Source organism: Callorhinus ursinus, unplaced genomic scaffold (assembly GCF_003265705.2).
Source record: "Callorhinus ursinus isolate GAN/ISIS: 27379988/994484 unplaced genomic scaffold, GSC_fseal_2.0 scaffold29, whole genome shotgun sequence".
NCBI lineage: Eukaryota > Metazoa > Chordata > Mammalia > Carnivora > Otariidae > Callorhinus > Callorhinus ursinus.
Genome location: NW_027397091.1, coordinates 7444493 through 7459402, shown reverse-complemented (window position 1 = coordinate 7459402; position 14910 = coordinate 7444493). Strand labels below are relative to the sequence as shown.

Below are 14910 nucleotides of genomic sequence, written 5' to 3'. Positions count from 1 at the left end.
TCATTGCTTACATTTCTGTGTGACACGTACTATCTAATATACTTCATTTTTGACTTGTTGGTTTATCTATCTCCCCCAGCTTGAATATAAATTCAATGAATGCTTGAGAATTTTCCCTGTTCCCTCTGCTGCCTCTTCCCCTCCCCCTGCCCCATGTACTCCCAATACTCAGAGCAGGGCCTGGCGTAGAAGCTCAATAAATATTTCATGAATGAATGAAAGAATGAATCAAAGGGTCACTCAGACTTTTGGCTAAGAAATCCAGTACATTTGTCTTTGCTGCTCTTTGTGAAGCCAAATATCTCCTGGAGTTTCCTGGCTGCTTGAACTGAGAGAGGCACAATCCTGGATTTATCTTCCAGGCTTCCCTATAGCTTTGGAAGTACACATCTGGTTTGAATCACACCTACATTACTTATTAGCTGAGAGGTCTTGTTCAAATAAACTATTAATTTCTTCTTCTGCACAATGGGCTAATAATCCCCACTTTGTAGCATTTTTAGGAGAGTTTAACTGAGTCAACATAAATAAGGCACTTAACACAGTACCTGGCATGTAGTAGATGATCACCAAGTATGAGTCTTCTTCCTTTTCTCTTAATTTCAAGTGCAGTCATCAATTGTCTGGCCAATCAGTGACACAAAGATCGGGAAGGTTGGTCAAAGGAGATGCTGAGGGAGGATGTGAAAGAAGGAAAACTGAAACTAGAAATGGAGAGGCAGGCAAGAGAAAAGGACTCTGCTCCTAGGACCTGGGACCACCTTTCACTTTCTGGTTGTTTGTAGAAGGGCCATGGATGAGGCGGGCCGAAGATTTAGCCTTTCCCCAATCGTTATATTTCTAATGTACTTCCTGAGTTGGTTCCTACCCAGAGCTGATTCATTCCCAGGGAATATGTCTTCTTTTAGCCAAAAGGAACTGACTGCAGAAGAGTTGAGGCTGGACAAACTCAATTATCCAAGGAAATGGGTTTCAGAATGAATTATGTGGTGAGCCTTAAAGCAAAATGCTTGTATCTCGATTATCATGTATCCAGTATGGAGTTTTAATTACTCATACAATGTGGAAACACACCTCACTGAGAGGAGATGGAATTTGGGAGAGAATTTTCTAATATGACCCATATGTTGACCCCTTAGCAACTTTGACATATGTAGCATATTTATCCACTTTCTCCGTCTTCTAGCATGCTCTCTACTACTCTTTCAAGAAGAAATGTATTGTTATAGTTGTTCCTCAGAATAACTTCCCTGAGCATCTGGGTATATCTAGAACTGATTCTGAGGCTTGGGAAGAGGGTGAAGAACTGCAAACAGTTATTGAGAATGACGTTTGTCATCCCCATTTCCACTCCTTAACTTCTGTAGCAAACCTCCATAACTGCTTTTGGGGATGAAATTATCTGGTGGCCAGCCAAGGCAACCAGGACAAATTCATCTGTATCGCTATTATGGGATAGAAGAAGGAGACAGAGAAGGAGATGGAGGTTAGGGAGGTGATGGTGGTGTTAGTGAATGTGGTGGTGAGGGAGGTGATGGTGGTGATGGTGAAGGTGGTGGAGGAGGTGAAGTTGAGGGCATTGGTGGTGGTGGCAGGGGATGGAGGTGATGCTGGTGACTGGGAAGATGGCAGTGATAAAGATGGAGATGCTGAAGATATTAGGTAAGAGGAGGGAGAGGTGGCAGAGGAAGAGGAGAGGGGAAGGTGGTGATAATGAAGGCATTAGTAGCAGTGGTGGAGGTAAGGCTGGTACAGGTGCTGGTGGAGATGATGGTGGGGGAAGTGTTGGCTTAGTAGTGACAGAGGCAGTGATGGCAAAAATGGTGATGTCAAAAGAATTGAAAACAGGTCTACACAAAAACTTGCACATGAATGTTCACAGCAGCATAACTCATAATAGCCAGAGAGTGGAAACCATCCAAATGTCCATCAATGGATGAACAGATAAACAAAATGTGGTATCCACACCATGGACATTATTTAGCCATAAAAGGGAATGAAGTTCTGTTATATGCTACAAGATGGATGGACCTTGAAAACATTATGCTAAGTAAAAGAAGCCAGACACAAAGCCATCACGTCCTGTATAATTCCATTTATATGAAATGTTCAAATAGGCAAATCTATAGACAGACATAAATTAATAGTTGCCTATGGCTGGTGGAAGTGGGATGGGAGTGACTGCTAATTGGTATGGGGTTTATTTTTGGGGGTGTTAGAAATATTCTAAAATTTGATTGCGCAAATCTGTGAGTATACTGAAAACCATTCAATTATATACTTTAAATGGGTGAATTGTATGGTATGTCAATAAAGCTGTTAAAAAAAAGTGAGGGCAGCAGTGGTGTGGTTGTGGAGGGTTCACTTTTGCTGGTGGGACTGGATTTTGGGGAGAGGAAGGAAGAGTTGATTGATACCTGATATACCTAAATCTAGGTAGGGTCAAGTCTGAGTAGCACAGATTTTTTCCATAGACGTTTTCTTTTATCTTCTGGAAAAATGTCTTTTCTCCCATAGCCAACACTGAATCCACACACAAATATTTCTGAAACAGATGATAAAAATCAAGCCAAGTGTCACCTGCCATTGGAATTGTGTCTAAAATGTTCATCTTTGTTTTTTCCACACAGTGTTCTCAGCGCACAGAACTGGCTTCTGAGGAGCAATGGGATGGAGTGGCCAGGCTTCCTCTTCTCATGTGAGTGCAAAATCAGACGGAGTCCATAAAGAAATTAAAGCAGACATCTGGGGTCTATAATTTTTAATAATTTTAAACTAGCTACAAAATGTCAATCACTTCACAAACCGACAGAGGAGACAGGAGGAATTTAATATTACATGCTGTAATGATATCTATTTCACAGTTTATCTATATTTCATTCATTTATATTATTTTTTAAAGATTTCTTTATCAGCTACTAAATATCAGCAATTTGGTGTGCATAGCTCTAGATTAAGCAACAGAGAATTGTACTGATAACAAACCACAGGGGGAAATGGTGATTAATAAGAGTCAGCCTTATAAAATTTACATCTCCACACTGTTTCACAGCAAGATTGCTTTCTCCAAAACATAGCCTTCAAAAGCAGCAAACAAATCCTATATTACATTCATTTGACATAGTTCAGCCAAACGTCTATTTTGCTGGAAATGATTAAATGGTGAGTGTGTCAAATCCATCTTTTTTTTAAATTCTTTTTTTTTAAAAAGGATGATCATGGTTAGTAAGTCTATATATTGACAGAAAGAAAGTGACACTACTTCAGTTTTGCTGGTAGAACTTAATCTTGACAGTGTCTCAATACTGAGCATGCTTTGTTGTTGTTTCGTTGTTTCTGTTGTGTGTGTATGTTTTTTCTCATCAGTATGCTACTGTCATGGAAAGATTTTGTTTAAGTAGGAATCTAAAAATCTATTTAGTTCTCATGCATAAATGCATAAATCACATCACTTTTAGTGCAATGCCTGTAATGTAATTCCACATTGTCTAATCATGAAATCATAAAGACAGACGACAACCATGAGGAACCAAGGACAGCAAATTTTGAGAGTTTCAGAACCTGACACTCAAAGAAAGGAGAGTGGCAGTAGCTCTGTGGAATGTCACAGTTTTACAAGAACAATACTGTGTATTGAAAGAATCAACAGCACGTTGAGCATTCCTAAATTGTTGTCATTCAGCAAACACCACTGAGGAGAGAAAAGGAAAAATGAAACCCAAGACATCTTATGTAGGGAGTTAGAGCCACCAAATGACTACTATATACAACCTTTGGAAAGAAAGAGACTCAGGAAGAACAAAAGACACATAATAGTTTGGGGAAGCTGATGAACGATACAAGACAACATTCACAATGGGGGTGGACTGATGTGTGTATGTGTGCAGACCTACTAGGTAATACAATGAGAAAAGCACGAAGGTGCTATCTTGCCCAACAGCATTTGAAAGAGAACACAGGTGGGCACATTTAACCACTCCCCAGCATCTTTGTTGCACGTTGGTTGGCCTCATCAATTCTGGTTTTGTTGGAATCAGCCTAGAAAAGGGGGAAGAAAACAAAACTCAGGTTACCTTTGAACATTCTGTTCTTCCTTCTGTGTCTATTCAAATGCCCCCTTCTTGAGTGAAGGCATCTTGAAACTTCTCCTGTCAGAATTGACCCTCTCTTCTTTTGTGATCCCAGAACCATTGCTTGTGGTTCTACTTGGACATGATCATAGAAGCTCCATCTTAGTACTCATGACTGTTTCACCCTACCAGAGTGCATCCTTTTGAGGACAGGGTTACATCACTTATCTTTCTATCCTGGAATGACACCCAGTGATGTTATGAAAGGCATTCACATCTGTGGATTGAGTTTAATTACCACCACTTATACAGTTAGGTTCAAATCATGGCTAACCAGTGTCACTTCGGGCCAATTACACAACATCTTGGGGCCTTGGCTTTCTTGTCTCGAAGCTGGGACAAAAAAGAATCCTGCTAACAAGCATGAATGTCTATTATATCCAGTTCATTCAACCTTGACATCAAGATTGATATTAACTATGAGGAGTATATTATTATTAATTCATTTTTCCAAATGAGGAAATCAGGCAGCCTGGAGTCAGAATCCACACTAGTAATCATCATGTTAATCATTATAGTACTTAGGTCTGCTGTGAAAATGAAATGAGTTTGTACATAAAATGTGCTTGGAATAATTTTTTGCAAAGATTAAGTGCTCAATATATTTTATCTTGCAATTATTGTTACTGGGTGAAAATCTGACTTGTTTTCGGGATGTTTAATAATTTTAAGTTCCATTTTTGAAGACTCACTCCCATGGAGTTTGACAATGGCATGTTTGTTTGTTTGTTTGTTTGTTTATTTATTTATTAAGTAGGCTCCACACCCAACTGGGGGTTTGAACTCATGACCCCAAGATCAAGAGCCACATGCTCTACTGACTGAGCTAGCCAGGTGCCCCTTATCTTTGGCTTGTTTTAACAAGAGCACTTTTACCATAATTTTGTGCCTTGACTGATCTCACTGCTTCAATTACCTTTTGCTGTATATGCAGCATGAAACCCAGAGTTGCTACCAGGATAGACTTTTAAAACCCAGAAAATGAACTATTCCCAACACCACTGAGAAAGGTATGAGTGAGCAAGCAAGAGGCAAAGATGAAGATTCTGTTTAGGCTGTTGTTTTGTCTTATCATGATTGGTGATGATGTCTGTCCTCTCTAGCCTGGAAAGAGGAACACAAAGCTGAGAGGCAGTGTAGGGAAACTGAACTGCTTTTTTATCGACCTGTATTTGTTCAATGATTACTGATTTTGCATCTTCTATGGTGCTTGGTACTTTCCAATCTCCACCAAACTGGATCTTCTTTATTTAGTTTAATTGTGAATTCCCAGCACATTTAGAGTTATCTATATTCAACTAGAAATTTGCCAAGTTAAAATAGAAATATTGCTAGATTATTCATTATTCTGAATTATCTGGCAATGGTTTCCTACCATCTGTTTGGATAATCAAAAGTTGACTTTCAAAACAAGTTAAGATAGAGCATTAATTTTCCTTGATTGTTTTGATCTATAGATTCATATTTTGGACCTTAGGTCCCTGATTTAGAAAATAGGTATTCTCTCCAATTTTACTTGGCTCTTAAATCTCCTCTCTTTAGCTATAAATTCTACCAGAAATAATGATACTTTGGTGCAAAGGAAAATTCTAGGCTCAGAGCAATGTGAAATGTTTCTGCAGATTGAATTATGCTATTTTTTCAGACTGAATACTAAGGAAAACGCAAATGGGGGAAATCATTAATTTAAAAATGGATGGCATGTCTGGAAGCAAGCAATCTAGAAACTCTTGCATTAAGAATATACTGGTGAGCATTCACCTGATGGTGAAAGGGGATATTTTGAAGTAGAGCATGAGGTTATTCTCTGGACATCGTCAAAGAATCCAAAGCAGACCTATGTTCACTGAAGATCTGTGATTTCTACCTAAATTTTCTCTGAAGCATATCAAAATTCAAGCCCATATACCTTATGCAATAGGTACTATATCTTTATTATATAACAGAAATAGCATCTTTTAGGAACAAATCCTGAGGTAATCTCCTTTTAGATGTCTCCCTGGTATTTGGAGAAGGCCTCTGTGTTCATTCTTTTATATGCTTTAGGACTGTGTTTATGGAATATAGCCCACCCCAGTTTTCATATTTCTATTTAGAGAATCTTAAGCTCACTGGCATACCCAAGATATGCCACATGATTTGCCCTTGTGAGAAAGCAAGGATGATTCCCACAGAGCCACTAAGAGAGTTAGAAGGAGATCATTAGCCCACCCTTCTGCACACTCTGGAAATCTCAACTTCAGACCATGGCAGGTAGCTTTTAGGCCCCTGCTCAGAATTCCAGAAGTGGATGCTTATTACCCTACATGGTAGCCCTGTTCTCATCCAAGGTTTGAACTGTTCCCTTATTATCTTTCAGATGAAGAAATCAGGTCAGGAAGCTGGTGAGCAAGGAAATGCCACTGGAACTCAAGGTCTTAGTTTTCAAATGCTGTGTTTCCTCATTGATAGGAGAATTCAAAGGAATGTTAAAGCTTCAGCCTCACTGTATTTCAACGTGTGTGTGGCATCTACCACTGACAACTTTAAATTGAAGTTTGAACATTACTACTTCCTGAACAACATAAAGAAGCTAATACAACTTGCCCCATTCTAGTTTTCTGAAAGAATTGTACCATTTCAACCTTAGAAGACTGTATATATATATATATACCTTAAAGCAGAAAGCAAAGTTTTTAAATAGACAAAGTAATTTCTTGACAGTCCATGGGGATGTATTAAAAATTACATTGTTTTGGACTTCCAAAACTTTACAATCAATCCAAGTGATGAGAGAGGACCATGATTGATGGGGTAGGGTAAAGGTTGTTGTTGGGGGCCATGGGAGAATATGGGAGAAACATCAGAAGATTCCCTTTATTCGTTTTATTTTTTAAGATTTCATTTATTTATTTGAGAGAGAGAGTGTGAGGAGGAGAAGGGGCAGAGAGAGAGAGAGAGAGAGAGAGAATCCCAACTAGACTCTGTGCTGAGCATGGAGCCTGATGCGGGCTCAATCCTAGAACCCTGAGATCATGACCTGAGCTGAAACCAAGAGTTGGATGCTCAACCGACTGAGCCACCCATGTGCCCCAAGATTCTTTGTATTCTTAGACTGTGAGTTTAATTTACTCTTAGATATGCAAGAGACCTTTGAATACTGTTTCCTATGATCAGAAGTGAGAACTTAACATGAGACAGGTGGAAATCTGTTAAAAACTGTGCAGCTCATATAACATGTATCATTTGTGGCGATGCTGGGTTGAAATGGACTCTCTCTAATCATGTTCAGATTCTGATTTTGGAGCTAAGATAAAGGCTAGTTATTCAAAGGCAACTAGACCCCTCTCTCACTTCTTAAACAATTCAGCACTTAAAGAATGATACAAACCATAACGGCTATTTCCCATCCACTTGCCTGACTCCAATTACACATCATGGCTGCATACGTTTTTGCCCTTTAGTAAATTGGGCCCAAAATGAAAGGTTTTCCCTAGAGAAGAGAACTAGAAATGAAAAGTGGCAGAATTAAGATGCCACTTGCCTTTCCAAGAACACTTTTTGGTGCTGAAAGTCCTACTCTATCAATAAAGATTTGACCCCTCTCTCTTAGTAAAAGTACTACTTCTGGAAATCTAATTAAATTAGAGGTACATTATCTCCCTACATCTGTGAGTAAATTGGGTCCATTGACAGAAAATGAGTACTTCTTGTTTTTTCAAATCATTTTCCTGTTGGAAGGTGGTTCGGCAATTGTTTCTTAGCTCATTTTTCTGGGCCATAATGGGTTAGGTCAGCTTGTGTTGGCTCCAGTGCTCTTGAAACTCTCAATATTGTTCTAAAATCTATTGATTTGTGCAGCTTTAAAAGCTTTAGCATATCAAAGGCTCTTAACAATGATAAGTATGTCATGACTTGTAAAAGTAAGCAAAGCACAAGCCTTTTGCCAACCAACATTGACATTTGTGTAACTCAATATTGATCAGGCAAAATATTATGCAATCAGATATTTTTAATAGGGAGCACATAGAGCACAATAGGGCAAAGCGTTCCCTTTATGTCTACTCTTTCCTTTTTCAGGTCAGTGGAGGATGCTTGGTTTCCAAGAAACTCAGTGTTTAGCCTTAGGATTCAAAGCATCCTTCTCTGCTCACTAAAGTGGAATGAATTGTTAAAAAGAAACTCAGGGTTTCAGGCTCTAAACTTCAATATCTCTCTTTGAATATAGCTCATACAGCTATATGAGCTGCATATATACAGCTTGAGCTGAATATAGCTCAGGAATAAACTCATACAATGTAAGATTGCCAACTAGAATTGATTATAGATGCACAATTACCATTAAACTTATAATGTATCATTTCTTCCTGTTGGCATTTTGATATCTTAAGAGATGATAAGCAATATTCAGGACTCTACTGATCGGGGAGGGGGCAGAATATAAGATCATAGAAAGTGTGTCAGATTTGTAGTGTGGAATATCAGGTTTTGGTGCCCCAAATCTTTTTATAAAGGTTATCCAGTGTTTCTTTCTGTTCCCTTCCAATCTCAAGGCCCTAAACCCATCCTTCCCATTCTGTTCTCTTCACTTTTCCTTAGGCCTCTTGTTGACACCAGGGGGTTTTGTCTTAGAGCCACATCTGGTGTCCTTGTGTGAACTCAGCTTCATCAGATTATGCTTTCTATTTTGAGATCTGGACATGTGAACTGTTGAACTGGAAATGGAATCTGGGCTTTTTTGAACTATCATTAAAGCTTTGGCATTTATAAAATCAAAGCTCATATTCATCTTCTCAGTAAACTAAAATAAGTATTCTTTCCTTTATTTCCTGATTCTATTCCTACACCATCTCTTGACAAGCTCCTAACCAACCTTCAAGACTCAATTTGGCTTTTTTGGAGATTTTCCCATCACTTAACTCTTGAAATCTTTCCTCATCTAACCCTACTTATTAGCATTTTATGTGTGGCTCTCTTGGCAAATTATATTTTGTGTGGTAGTAAATTCAGCTGGAGGCTCACTGCCTCCCATAGGCTGTGAGTTTCATAGCAGTAGGGATGATGTCTTTCTCATCTTTATGGCTTTTGGATCCTGAAACAGGTGTCTCTGAGGAATAGCTGCTAGATTAAATTCTACTCTCTTATTTACTTATATGCTGGTGAATTTTTGTCTTGGAAAATTAAGGGGGAAATTTCCATCTATCAGTATGCCTGAATCCCGTGTCACAGTTTGAGGGGCTTATTATGCCATTCATCCTTCCTCAGTGGTATCTCAGAAGAAGTAATGAACAATAGAAGCTTGCTGACTGCCATAAACTTACCTTCTCCATGATCCTGTCGATCTGGCGATTCTGTGTATCGATCTCATTGCCCATATCCAGGGCCATGTGACGGAGGTTTCCAATGATACCGCTCACCTGCTCCAGGTTTTCATCCATTTCATTTTCTCGGGCATCGTTTGTTACCCTGGGATTCAAAATGCAATTATTAGAAGATAGAAAGTGTGAAAAAAAGTCACATACCAAGGACCCAAAGCTCAGGGAAAGTCTGGAGACCCCCTAGGTATCAATCCCATGCATCTTTAGTCTCTGTTCAATGAGTACATTTTAGCTTTTATACATTAGAAAATAATTTTTATTTATTTATTTATTTATTTATTTATTTATTATTTATTTATTTATTTATTTATTTATTTTTTTATTTTATTTTATTTTTTTTTTAAGTAGGCTCCACACCCAGCATGGATCTCAATGCCGGGCTTGAACTCATGACCCTGAGATCAAGACCCAAGCTGAAATTGAGTCAAATCCTTAATTGACTGAGCCACCCAGGTGTCCCTAGAAAATAATTTTTAAATTTCATTTTTGAACATTTGGGTTTCTTTTTTAAAGAAGGCATATTAAATAGATTAATTTATTTACTTCTTTCATTTCCACCAGCACGTCATTTCCTCCCTATGTTCATATGTTTATCCCAATTTTCATTTTTTAAGAATAAAATCATTTTAGTTGAGAGGATTGGGTCAGAGAATGAAGATGGAACTAGTTAGAAACTGTATTTTTCTTTCTGAAATGTCAACTAAAGTCTCCAAGAGTTAAATTGAGAATGAAAGAAAAGGCTTATTGTGTTAAGTCAGAGAATTTCTCTGCTCCATCTTCTTCCCCATTTGGGACCAAAATCCATGGGAAGAGTAAGGATAATACAATCTGTCCCTTAATCCCGCTGGCTCCTAAGAACCTCAAAGGGAGCTACTTATTCAAGATGATTTCTATTTGCTCAGATTTCATTGCACTGGGGGTGGGGGTTGGTGGCATTGTGAATGGGTGATTTCAGGGGAAAAATTGTGATAAAAGATTATTGTTCCAGTTTGGGAAGGAAGGAGTTGGCTCTCGAAGTGCCTTACCACCTGGCCATTTTTTTTCACAGCTCAGCTTGAAAGTTAAGAAGGTAGTAACTCTTTATTGCAAATGGTAGGTACTCATTCTGGGATGTTCTGGCTAATTAACATTTTACATTTAGACATTGAGCTAAACATGTTCAGAGGGGTTAAAACCCATTCCCCAGGGTCACCCCCAGTGTAGACTAGCCCACAAAGGTTTTTAAAGCAGCCTAGGCCAGCAGAAATTAAAGGGGGAACTTCCTAGCTTTCTTACATAAAAAAGAAACTTATTTAAATGATTATCAACAGCTAAGGCATACTTCTGGTTCCAGGATTCTCGATGCTGATTGTATATTAGAATCACCTGAAAAGCTTTAAGAACCACAGATGGCTGGGTCTCACTTTTTTTTTAAGATTTTATGTATGTATGTATGTATGTATGTATTTACTTGAGAGAGAGTGAGAACGAGCATGTGAGCAGGAGGAAGAACAGAGAGAGGGAGAAACAGACTGCCGCCTAAGCAGGGAGCCCAACGCAGGGCCCCACCCCAGGACCCCTGGATCCCAGGATTACGACCTGAGCCAAAGGCAGACATTTAATTGACTGAGCCACCCAGGCGCCCCTCAGTAGTGATGTTTTTAAAAAACAGCCTCAGGTCATTCAAATGTGCAGCCAGGATTGAGAATCCCTGGTCTAGTTTCCCTGGGAGCAGACAGAAACAAGAATAGAATTGTCATCTGTGAGGCTTTATGTAGCTATCTAGACCTTATACAGGTCATTGTCATTTGAACGTGGGTTATTGGTTGGTAACATCAGCTACAATGGCCCAGTAATATATAGTTGTACAACCATCTCTACACTACTCTAGTCATTAGGTACCCTAGTCACTGCTGAGTCCTAGCAGTAGCCTGTAAAAAGGGATAGGTGTTTTTTTTTTTTCTTTTCTTTTTAACAACAGGAATACTTGTCATTATTTACTCTGTTTTCTGGTCTCCTGAGAGCTGATTTCTGGATAGGCAGATCTGTGTAATTTGAGATTTTTAAATAGGTCTTTAAATTGGCTTTTGCTTCCAGGTCTCACCGGAAATCAGAAGTCAGGTATGCTTGTTATTCTCTATTTGTCCCCCCAGGTCCATTCTCCGACATGTTTTGCTCTCTGCCCAGAGACGCTGACCTCTCTACAAAGGCATCACCCAGATTCTCTTAACCCTCCGACTTCCAGTAGGCTTTGGCAGATGGCCCGTGAGATATCGGAGGGCAAGAGGAAAGAGGAATGGAGGCATTTATTTCCCTTTCTCATTTCCTGCTAGTTTTGCAACAGCGGCATTTCTCTATAGCCCCTCCCCCACAGTGGTAACTACCGTCAGGTTCTGATAACAGCTCCCATCCCTTCAGGACTCTTCCTGCAATTGCTAGTCCACCAATGCTTTACCATCGCTTGTTATTAATCCGGCCCACATCTCTGTAAACAATCTCTTTAATAAGTTCTGTTCAATTCCATTTAGGGAATGAGACACCTGTTTGCTGCCGCATTGAGGCTGGATATGGTCACGTGACTCGCTTTGTCTGCTGAAACTCTGGCAAACCCGACAAGGCTTGATAAGTGCTTGTGCACTGGAGCCTGCCCCCTTGGAATGCTGCCACCACCATGTAAGAAGCCAGGGCTCTTCGCTGGAGGGTCAGCACGGGGGAGAGTGGAGGCACCCTGTCCTAACCAACCACGAGCCGAGTGACTGAGACCATCTAGGGCCATCGTGCACCCACCTGCACGGAATGAGGGAGCCCAGGAGGGGCTCTTGGCAGAACTGCCCAGACACATACACATTCATAAGTAACCAGTAAAATGGTTGTTGCTTTAAGACCCACTCAGCTTGGGGTGATTCGTTACTTAACAATGGCCGACTGCTACAGGGCTGGCTGCAGGAGGCTCACCTCCGAATGAAGCCTCCACTGATGGCCATCTGCTCCCGTTCGTCCACCACACGAGCAGGCTGGCTGGCCACCACTCCGTCCTGATTATTGCCCCAGGCTTTTTTGTAAGCATCGCTTGATTTAAGCCTATGCAAAAAAGAGGGTGAGTGACAAGGCAAGGGGGTGGAGCATCAAGCTCACAACAATGGTCACCTCTTCAAGCGAAGAACCGAACCAAGCAAATGGGTTTTAATTCGAGGCATTAGAGAATACCGATATATCATGATCTGGACCCAAACAGTTGGCCACCACCATGCCTCAGCTACTCAGCATTGCATTTCCAATCGAGCCAATTGCAATTGTCAAGACTGCAACCTTTGCCCAAAGGTTGTTCTTCTTTTGGTTTGTCTTTGCAGTTTAGTTGGATTTAAGACAAGGATTAAGGTAGCTGGAGGACATTCAGTTCTATTTCAGTGACATGGTTATATTTTGAGACACAAAACACACAGAAAAACATACTGGCAGACAGACACATAACAAGACTGCCAAGTAGAGTGTGTACATCACACCACAGCAACACACTGTCACCAAGAAAAACATACTCGACCGAGTTTTTACACACCATCATGCAAAGATTCCCTGTTTTAATTTTCCCCCCAACGCATGTGTGGGACTAACCCTTCCAACTCTGCATGAAGGACACAAAGCACTGGCAGTTGGCCAAGGGTGGTGGTCTTTGAGTTGCCTCGAGAGTGATTTGAATTAGATAATATATCGGTACTTCCAAACAGTCACCATACATCTAGTCGATGTACAAACCTTTGTCCACAGAGACAAAAAGTAAAAGAGGCATAGTGAAATGAATGCAGGAAAATAGAAGAGAGAACAAGCCATCTAGCACCAGAAAAGGAAATCCCTCTATGTCTTCTTCATGCACCAGCTACAGGCATGAGTAGAAAGTGAAGCATTCTCATTTAAGCCAAACTACTCCAGAAGTTGACCATTCTCGAAAAAGGCACTAGCAGGACAGTAATAGCCTTCATGAGGATTTGAAACGCAGGTTCAATAGCTTCTTTGTCAGGCTGGGGGGCAGGGTGGGAGTGATTACAAACTCCTACTTCAAGCTATCCTGGGATGTGGCAGGGGAGAGTGGTCTGGAACTGGTGTGGTCTCCATGGGCTGTATTTCACTGATCTGCCTTGGAGAGAAACTTAAAATCCAGGCATACCTATTGTGCCCAAAAGAAACATGTGCAGCATATTTTGGTGGGTGTGTTGTAATTTAAGGCAATCAAAGATGTTTTTAGGTTCTTTGCATAGTAGAAACCACATGCTTTTTAGTCCAAAAACAAGAGAACTTCCTGTGGTCCCATTTTCATATTTTCTCTTATAAGACACCAGAATTTACACCCCCCCCCCTTTTTTTTCTTGTACTGGAGGATCGCAGCCATCTATTAAAACTGGCTCTAATACTAATATTTTCAGAGGGGACCAAGCAACCCTGGAATAAGCTGGAAAACTGTACAAATGGAATTTCAGCAATTCCCACAATCTAGTGTATAATGCCACAGCCCTCGGAGCTGTCAGAATTTACTGCGCTAAAGAGCCATGGGCCCACTCCGTGGGACAGGATCCAAAAACTAATTTAATAGAGCTTAGAGTCTGGCTTTGTTTTCTTTCCGACTCCCCGTTCCCTCCCTCCTCACATTACAAGAAGTTATATGGACCTCGTGAGGTTTTCTGCTATGTAAAATATCTGGTATACCATCTTTGGCAAAGTCAAGGGGGTAGGAAAGTTTGCGTTTCTGAAAGAAGGCGAATCACTGCACCCACAATGCTGCACATAGACTCACAGAACTGCCGTACATCTACCATAATCCTTTGAAACATGCCGAGACAGGGCGAAGCCCTCAGAGAGTCCAGGGCACCACCAGCCACTGCGTTGTGACACATGGTTTTTAAAGCATTATTTACACACAATAGGGAACACTTCACTCAAGCTTTGAAGCTCAGTTAGGGTCTCTTGTGCCAACTACTATGTGGAATTCGTAGGGGCCATCATTTCATCTGAACATTAGAATCCATCTCGGGGCGGGGCCTGCCTCCACACCTTCTCCACACAGTTGATGAATGGGGAAATTGTATCTGTTGGAATTCATCACCCAAACAAGTGGAAATCTCACCTGGGGGGCAAGTGGCCACGGAAAAGGATATACAGTTAAGTCTTGACTAACTGGAATGCGTAGCCATGAGTCATTTTGGTGAATGATGTGACTTTGTTCATTAACAGTGGGCCATGGAGGAAAACTTTGTTTCAGGGGTGATTGTTAAATATCTGTTAGATTCTCAAGGCACTTTCCTGCCTTAGAGTCTTAGGGTAGTGAACATGACCGAATTTTTCCTTGGTTATGGTTTCACTTGATGTGCCTGATGGCCTTTCCTTTGAAGATCAACTCTTATTGTTTGGTTCCCTTAGGTGTGGAAGTTACATAGGAAAATGTAGCCTGAGTG

The 14910-nt window shown here is 40.4% G+C and overlaps 1 protein-coding gene across 5 annotated transcripts in view; it reads right to left on the bottom strand.

Moving 5' to 3' along the window:
* Positions 1-3325: 3325 nt before the first annotated feature.
* The window catches only part of SNAP25 (synaptosome associated protein 25), an 82414-nt gene continuing 70829 nt past the window's right edge, over positions 3326-14910 (bottom strand). For all 5 annotated transcript variants that reach the window (XM_025876527.2, XM_025876526.2, XM_073878390.1 and 2 more), the window contains 3 exons: positions 12422-12547; positions 9431-9575; positions 3326-4038 (listed from right to left, as the gene is read on the bottom strand). In XM_025876527.2, the coding sequence (XP_025732312.1) occupies positions 3970-4038; positions 9431-9575; positions 12422-12547 (340 nt within the window). In that variant the 3' untranslated portion in view covers positions 3326-3969. The remainder of the gene's footprint in view (positions 4039-9430; positions 9576-12421; positions 12548-14910) is intronic.